This window comes from Corvus moneduloides, chromosome 17 (genome assembly GCF_009650955.1).
Source record: "Corvus moneduloides isolate bCorMon1 chromosome 17, bCorMon1.pri, whole genome shotgun sequence".
In the NCBI taxonomy this organism is placed as follows: Eukaryota; Metazoa; Chordata; class Aves; order Passeriformes; family Corvidae; genus Corvus; species Corvus moneduloides.
In genome coordinates, this window is record NC_045492.1 from 5,930,397 (window position 1) to 5,939,019 (window position 8,623).

The 8,623-nt window shown below is 54.9% G+C and overlaps 1 protein-coding gene across 1 annotated transcript; it reads left to right on the top strand.

The window, feature by feature from the left end:
- Positions 1-5,180: 5,180 nt before the first annotated feature.
- On the top strand, positions 5,181-5,972 carry LOC116452719 (caltrin-like protein 2). Its single transcript, XM_032127387.1, has 3 exons — positions 5,181-5,291; positions 5,465-5,626; positions 5,803-5,972. Exons 1-3 carry the CDS (start codon positions 5,228-5,230, stop codon positions 5,805-5,807), a joined length of 231 nt encoding a protein of 76 aa, XP_031983278.1. The 5' UTR covers positions 5,181-5,227; the 3' UTR covers positions 5,808-5,972.
- Positions 5,973-8,623: the final 2,651 nt, after the last annotated feature.

The following is an 8,623-nucleotide window of genomic DNA, read 5'->3' on the forward strand; positions in this document are numbered from 1 at the left end:
AAGCACCTCTGTGTCAGAAATGGGGTCTCCAGCTTTTGCAGCATCTCCTAACACTAGGATCCAGAAATCCTTTGGGAAAATCTTTGCTCTTTGGCACCCCAGGGTGCTGCAGGCCTGGCCTCAGCTGGAAGGAGCCAGCATAGCACAGATGCTGTGCCTCCATGGGCAGGGTTTCCCTTGGAGCCTGTCCTTGTGGGAGCACAGGGAGCTCCAAGCTGAGCTGGTCATGGACCCACGGCCTGGCCAAGGTGCCTTTGCAGCTCCTCTGGGGTGGGTGCTGGGTTAAGGGAACACACGGGATCTGCTCCTGATGATCCCTGCAGAGTCCACAAAGAACACCACTGACAGCAGGACTCTGACATTCTCTTCATTTTATCTCTCAGCACCAGAGTGCATTTAGTTCCTTTCAAGGGATAACACAAAATTCCCCACTGTTCACCATGAAGCTGCAGCCCTTCCAGGACTCATCCTTGCCTCCAACTTTGTGGTCATAAGCACAGGAAGGACCTGGAGGTGTTGGAGGGACTGCAGAGGAGACCACAGGGATGCTGAGAGGGCTGGAGCCCCTCTGCTCTGAGGAAAGGCTGAGAGAGTTGGAGATGCTCAGCCTCGAGAAGAGAAGGGCCTGTGGAGGCCTCACTGCGGCCGTGCAGGACTTGAAGGGTCCCATCGGAAAGATGGGGACAGAGTGTTCAACAGAGTCTGTGGTGGGAGGAGAAGGGGGGATGGCTTTCAGCTGCAGCAGGTTGATTTGGGTTGCATTTAAGGAACCACTGAGGGTGGTGAGGCTCTGGCCCAGGCTGTGCACAGAGGCTGTGGATGCCCCATCCCTGGGAACATCCAAGGCCAGGGGGGACAGGACTCTGAGCAACCTGGTCTGGTGGGAGGAAGCTCAGGTTTGAATGAGATGATCTTCAGGGTCCTTTCCAAGGCAAACCATTCAGGGATTCCTTCATTCTACGGTCCTCATTGCCCACAGCAGTGTGCCTTGAATTCCCTGAATCATGAAAATGAGCAGCTGCAACAAACAGCCAGTGTTCAGATTTCCAAGGAGAATTCCTGAATGGTTTATCATTGTCCCTTTTTTTGCAAAAAGTGGAATGAGACTTGAATTTCTGCAAGCCATGATAGCACCTACAGGGCAGTTAAAACTTCCTAGAGAAGTGCGTTACAGCCTTCGCTCTCCTCTGAGGCCATGCCCATCAGTCCTGAACGGTCCCTGCTGCCTGGATCTTGCCATCCATCCCTGCAGGATGATCACTTTTGTCCCAATGAAGGTACAGTGCCACTCCATTGAGGTGGACACCCCTGGACTTCCAGGGTGGGCTGGGGGGTTGGTGTGGGACTGGGACCCCACTCTGAGCTTTTGCTCCCTGTGCAGGCTGTCACAGACACTGAGGAGGAGTTGGAAATCAATATTGATATAGAAGATTGATATAGAGGAGAGTATGGATATAGATGTAGAAGAGAATGGAGAGGAAGAGATGGAGGTGGACGTGGAGGAGATGGAAGAAGAGATGGAAATGGAAGATTACGTTGAAGACACAGAAGTGGATGAGAAAGGTGAGGAGGAGGACATGGTCTTGGGACGAAGACCGACCACAGCAGCAGGACAGGCAGGTGCTCCCCATGCCCTGCCCACAGGCAGAGTGGGTCCCCTGCTGCCGGGCCGGGGCTGGGCTGGGTGCCCCGCTCAGGGACACGGTGCCCCGGGGGGCTCTGGATTCTGGAGGCACAAGCAGCACCCCCGCCCTGCCCTGCCCTTGCTTTGGGCCATGCCAGCCCTGTCCCAGTGCCTGCGGCCCGGCTCCCAGCCCCAGCTGGGGTCAGTTCTGGCAGCAGAGTCCTGCACTGCCAGCGTGTCCCAGCCTGGGGGCACAGGGAACAGCCCTCAGGGCCGCACTGGAGTGACGGTGCCACTTGCTTTTCTTCCAGGACTGACTGAGATGCCAGGCAGGGATGCCACCCTTCTGTAATACGTTTTAGAGAGTGCTCTTCAATAGCCTTGTGTATATACGCTTTATAGATTTTTGTCGTTACAAAGATTCTTACAATGTAAATACATGGTGTAGTTCATTGTTGTTTCTGCTCTTCTGTAGACAAACCATCTTTATTTTTCATACCCCACCTCTCTTCTCATTTCCTGTGGACACAGGAAGCATGGACTTTTGGTTTCCTGTTGCTCCAGGGTGAACATGTGTGGGCTGTGCTGGGTTGGGAGGTACCTGTGCACACAGCGGGTCCCACTTAGAGGTCTGTACATACTTCGTATTTGTAGAGGCAGATCCCACAGGGCCCTTTCCTTTACACGTGGGAGCAGGGCCGAGCCTGCGTGGTCCTGCAGAGCCTCATCAGTGGCACTTCACTAGGTGGCACCAGACACCAGCGCTGAGAGGGTGAGGCTGGGCTGCGGGCATCCTCTTCTCCCGGGCACCCCGAGGGAATGGAGCCAGCCTGGAGCTGAGGGGAGCTTCCTGAGCCATGAGCTGGGCAGGGATGGATGGATGGATGGATGGATGGATGGATGGATGGATGGATGGATGGATGGATGGAGCTCATCATCAGGCTGAAAGCTTTGCATCAGCTGGTGGGGGACTAGGGATGCTTTGCAGGGCAGAAGCTGCTCCTTAGGTGCTTTGTGTACCTGCGTAGGGCTGGAGGATCAGGGGTTACTGGCCTCCCTCCTTTCTCTTCCCAGCAAATACAAACTGGAGAGCCTTGCTCTGGCTGGGAAAATGCAACATCTGCCATGATACCCTCAAGCATCACACAAATGGGGCCTTGTAGCTTCAAAAGGAGGGTCACAAAGTTGTTTTCACAGGGAAGAGCGTGAGCCATGTGGAATGGGGCGTGCTCTGTGGGGTACTGGGGCAATGGGTACTGCACATGTAACAGAATGCAACATGAGGACTGCAGGCAATCCTGTGCCCAGAAATGCCTGGGTCCTGGTTATTCCATGGGAGTTTGCAACAAAAAGAGTTCACACTTTCCCCCCTGCTTTGAATAAAGCACTATAGGATGTTCTTCAGGTGGATTTCTTCCCTCCCCCAATCTTCTCTGCAGCTTAATCCTAGCCTTGCTCCTTGATCTTTCCTCCTCCTATGGAGGCATAGGTCCAAGCACAACCTATGCCAGATTCTGGCACCAGCTGGGAGCACAGCATTGTCCTCTCCAGCCCCAGCAGCAGCTAAATGGCAATGGATTGCTTAAAAATTAATCCAATGTTTGTATTTTTCATTAAAAGTGCTACACTGTTGGTGCACAGCCCAGAAAATCTTTTGGGGTTGTGTGAGAAACAAAGCCCACTCCTCTTGTGAGGTTTTAAAATTTTATTGGGGGGAAAAGTCAACAAAGCAAAAGCAACAGTGCTGGATATGTGACCGTAGCCAGAGGCGTGCTGTTTCACGTGAGGCTCCAGGTTTGTATACTCCAGGTATTGCGTCAGCCTCATACATATTCATAACTCAGAATACATACTCAGAACTTTTCAGAAACTCTTTAGCATTTTCTTAGAACTGATTCACATGTTCCCTCGCCCTTCCCGCCCTCTGTAGAGTACGTGCAGTTTAACTTGAGGGTCCAGCAAATGGCGCTTTCCCGTTACGCTCACTCGCCAGATGTCATCGAATCAGGCTAGCGGGCTCCCTTTGTTGCTGTCATTGCAAGCCAAACACGACTACATCTGCACAGCAACACCAACTTCTAACACTTGCAAAAGCCAATACTTCAAAGCACATTTATCACAGGCTGGCTGTATCTTCCGCACGTTATTTAATGAATGACTTCACAAAGAGCTAATGCAGCCACGGGGTCAACAGGGAAATTGGACAATAATTAACAGATACCAGGTTAGTTGAGGTCCAGTTAACGGGGCCCATTGGAACTTGAGAATGGATGTCTGAGCAGGAAAGGGCACAGTGAGAGGCCCACCATGCCCTGGATGGAAAGTGGCACCTCCAGGGGCTGGATCAGTGCAATGGTGGGGGGCTCAGGGGCTGCACAGAGCATGTAGGAGTGATACTGGCCTTTTGCTGCTCTTTGTCCCCACCTGGTTGCGACATCAGGGGCTGCCCCTTGCAGGACTGGGTGGGGTTTGGCTGTGGAAGCCTTCCCCTTCCTGGGGATTCCCAGAGCCTGTTCCCAGAACGGCTTGGGTTCCTGCCAGCCCCAGAAAGTCCCACAGAAATGTTTTGGGAACCCCTTACACAAGCTGAGGGGGGACATTGACCAATTGGTGGGAAATGGAGTAACTTCCCATTGCCCAAGGGCACCTAAAGAAAACAGATTTACCTGGAGGCCAGGGAAGGGTTACAATTTCCTTGGGGGGGAGGAATGGGTTGAGGCTTGAAGAGTGGTGGAACCTTTGCCATCCAAACCAGGAATACAGCCCCTAATTCCACAGCCATCAAGAGTTAGGGCTCAGTCAAGTTGTCCTTGTGCTGCATCATGGCTGATGATAGGGCCGGAAGGAGTGGATTATCCTACCCCAGAGAGGTCAGCCACTTTCTCCCAGCACCAACCTGCTTCCTACATGGCAGTAGCCACCCAGAGAAGATGCTGGGGTTCAGGTGACATCCCCCCCCCCCCCCCCCCCCCCCCCCCGAGCTTGAGAAAGACCCACCCTTGGCTAAGCCAAAAGTGTTTTCCCCACACCAACTTACACTCCCAGTGGGGCAGGAGTTGGGAGGGTTTGTGGCTGGGGCAAGTTACCCCTGGGAAAAACTTGAAGGATCATCCCTGGGAAGGCACAGGCAGACTCATCCTGATTTGGATCATGCTGTAAGGTTTGGCTTGCAGGACCATGTGGAAGCAAAGTACAGAGGGAAACCATTTAATAGACCCCCAGAAGGGAACATGGTCACCAGAAGGGTTTCCCCTGGAAAAGGATACCGGGAGAAGATACCTGCCCAGGAGAAAGCAGCTCCGCTGCCTCCAGCTTGTCAGGGTGGACAATGCCCTGGCTCATCTCGCCCTGGCTTTTTCCTCAGCCCCAGGTGTAGCTGCAGGGGTCGGTTGTGCAATGGAATAGCTGCTTTTTGAGCAATCAAACAATCCCCTTTGAAACTTGCGCAAAAGGCTTGTCCGGAAAACACAATGCAACAGGCAGAGGAAAAAAGTACAAACATTGGAACATGCCCAGCTCTTTTCCCCACCCCCATCCTCCCCAAGGGTTTAAATGGTGGTGTCCCCCACCTCTCACGCTCGCACCTCTCAGGGACACGGCAGTATGAAGACGGTGGCCGCCCTCCTCCTGGTGGGGATGCTCATCCTCTGGGCAGAGCTGCCAACAGGTAGGAGATGTCCTAGGATAAGGTACGGGGAGGAAAAGCGCAGGTGCTGGGAAGGAGCCACGTTTACAAGGATCCTGTGGGAAGGGGAGCGGGGAGGAGAGGGGTGTTTGCCGGACAGCATCTCCCCAGGGCCCTTCAGCTGCCCTGGAGCAAACCAGTCTCTCCTCCTGCAGGCAGCGCCTGGTCCTGTCCCCCCGTCCGTTTCATCTGCGCGATGCACAACCCGCCGAACCAGTGCCTCGTCGACCGGCACTGCCCCCGCGGCAAGAAGTGCTGCCAGTCCTTCTGCGGGAGGAAGTGCCTCTCCAAGCCGCCGGCCATCCCCGTCACCTACGGTAGGAGCTCGGCAGCCCCCGCCCGCTCGCGGGTAGCAGAGCGGGGTATGATGAGGGTGGCTCTGGGCAGGGAGCTGTGTCCAGCTGCCAGAGCCCCCCAGGTCAGGCTGGTGGATAAACATGTGGGCTGGGGTGAACACCAGACCCAACCTCTTTCTTTCTCTCCCTTTCCTCAGTGTGAGCTCCAGCTCCCAGGATAGACTGAGGGTCGTTTCAGCATTCCTATTCCACCTTGGCTCCAGGATCACTCCGTGACAGCTGCCGCACAGCGCTACGTGCCATCCACTTCCCCTCTCCCGGTGCTTCCCCACCGCTCTTTGAACAAATAAAAGAGGCTTTTCCCAGGGGTGCTTGTGGTGTGTGACTCCTTTCCCCACCTCCTCCCTCCATCCTGGCACACAGTCTGACTGCTGCTTTCACCCCAGAATTTCTGCTGGGGGAAGAGGATGAAAACAGCCTGGCTACACACGTGCAGTGTGGTTAGGGGCTGGCTTGGGGGAGAAAATCCATCCAGAGGCATACAACCTCCAGGAGGAGGGAGCAAGGGGAAGAGACTGGAACAAAACATGACAGGTTGCTTTAGGAAGGCTGGAAGGCTGCAAGGGGCCCTGGAGAGCAGTGTGTCCTCCAGGCCCCTCCAGCTGCACAGGGCTGTGGAAGGGAACTGACCCTGCCCGCCCAGGGGGATACAGAAGGCAGAGCCTCCCTAGGAGTACCCTACTTGGGGCTCATCTGGAGAGCAGAGGAGGGGGGTTACACAGACCCAAACCCCAAGTGGTGCTGAACCCCTCACTGAACCTAAGCTGGTGGGGAAAATTCAGCTGAAGAAACTTGCCTTGGAAAGCCTCAAGCCAGGGCAATAAAATCATAGCTCCAAGGGGTTCTCGTAATTTTTGTACAGCTGAGTGCTGGGGACAAAAAATTCAGGAAATGCCAAGAAGCATCAGCAGAAGAGAGTGTGTGCAGCCCGAGGGACCTGCTGGCCTCTGTGCAATAGCAGAGCCAGGCACGGCCACCATGCACTGCAGGGGCAGAGCATCACCCAGCCTAACGCCCACAGAGGGCCTGCCAGCCCTCCCCAGCCCATTGCTGATACCAGCCCTGCATGTCCCATTCTCAACAAGCCCAGACTGGGGGAGGAGCTTGGTCCGTCTGCACACACCGGAGGGAGCAGAGAGGAGCTACTGCTGCGTGAGAGCTGAGCTAATGATCCCCCCGGCCAGGCACGGGCAAAGCGATCTGGAGAGCTGCACCAGCTGGCCAGATTTTAAACCACCCACAAACACAGCAGGATGAAGACTCTGGCTGTGGGATTGACACCTTGCATGGTCCATGGTAGATGCTGGAAGCTTCCTGGCCGAGATTGGGGGGAGCATCTGCGGGAGCGAGTCTTTCTATGGTCACGTCTATGGAGGTGACTTTCTCCCTGTGGAGGAACTAGAAGGAGGCAAAGCTCAGAAATTACTCTCACTGAGAAGGAAGAAGTCCTAGAGCGAAGAAACCAACTCTTTGCTTAGCCTGGCCACGGGAGGGCAGAGAGAACTGGAGAGCTCATGCAGCGCTGAAAACGCCAGCGATCGAGCAGGGACAGGCAGAACGAGACCGGGGAGCTCGTCAGCCAAACTCAGCATAAAACCAGACATTGCTTCTGCCCACTGTAGTGTCCTTGCAGGGGAAAACTATCCCTGACACCAGCCCAACCCTCTGCGCAGGGAGAGCTGTGCCGCACAAGCCGTGGGACGAAGGAGGCTGAGCCCCAGCGCTCCCCCAGCCGTCCCCGCATCCCGGCACGGGGCTGGCGGCAGCCAGGGCAGAACAGCGTGATTACACCTCCCGCGGTCATTAGTCACAGATCACAACCCTCCTCCTCCTCCATCAGCACCAGTTATTATCAGCTATTAAGCAGGCATTTCCATACATCTGGCTAATTTGATAATGCTGCAATTATCTTGGTTTGTTAACAAGATTAAATTGCTAATTGGTTTGATTAAGCACAGAGCTGCAGGCATGGGGTGCCTCTCAGCTGGCCCCGCATAACCCGATGGATGCCGTGCCCAGGGCAGCAGCTCCTCTGCAGAGACAAGGAAATGGCAGGGAGGGTTCATCCTCCCAAAACCTGCTGCCTGAGGTATCCAGATCTCCCTGTGAGAGGTCCCTCTTCCTGCTCTGAGACAGCTCTGCTCATGTCACCACTGTCACCCAGCTACTGGCCCAGGAAGGCAGGAGGAGGTGGCTTTGGGCCAGAGGATGCTCTGGGGACATCCAGTCTGTCTCAGTCCGGCTGCTTTCTGTTTTGGAGCCCTGCAAGTCAGAAATCCCAGAGGCAATGCACCAACTGTGCCTCCACCTGCAGCTGTGTCAACAAATCCTCTGCCTTTCTCCTCCCAGGCACAGGACCCTGCCTCCTGTGCACAGCATTTCCAGCTATCACCAGCTGTACTGGGGAGTCTGGGGAGCTCCCAGCGCTGGATTAGACTCACCTCTACCCCCCATGCAGCAGCACTCACCTGGGAGGAGCTGGGCAGTGCACCAAAACATACACAGGTCAGGATCAGTGATTGTGGTAAGCTCCTGGCAGTGTGCATTGGCTGAAATCCTGTGGATCCGGGTCTCTGGGGAGGAAGGGAATTTCCTTCCTTGTCCTAGGTAGCTGCCAGCAAGACAATGGGAAAAGCAGTGAGTGCTGTGCCAGAGAGATGTTTCTGATTCTTCCCACATCACCTGCTTCCCCAAGGCCAGAGCAGCCTGGAGATGAAGGTGTTCATTTTCTCTGCCTGGGGTTTACCACAGCTCAGGACTCACTACTTCTCCTGGGACAGGCCCACCAGGTCTGATGCTGGGAACGTGGGCAAAGGCTGCACTCAAGGACTCAGCTTTGAGTTAAAAACATCCATCATGGCACATCACAGCAGCAGCACCACTGCAGGGCAGGCAGCAGGTCTGGCTTACTCCATCTTCCCTCAAAGCAAAGGTTTTCAGGCCACTTTTGGACAATTC

Bases quoted from the DNA above. Each gene is read 5' to 3' on its own strand.
- LOC116452719 (XM_032127387.1), top strand. From the start codon at position 5,228: ATGAAGACGGTGGCCGCCCTCCTCCTGGTGGGGATGCTCATCCTCTGG. The intron at 5,292-5,464 runs GTAGGAGATGTC...CTCCTCCTGCAG, and splicing joins CTGGGCAGAGCTGCCAACAG to GCAGCGCCTGGTCCTGTCCC.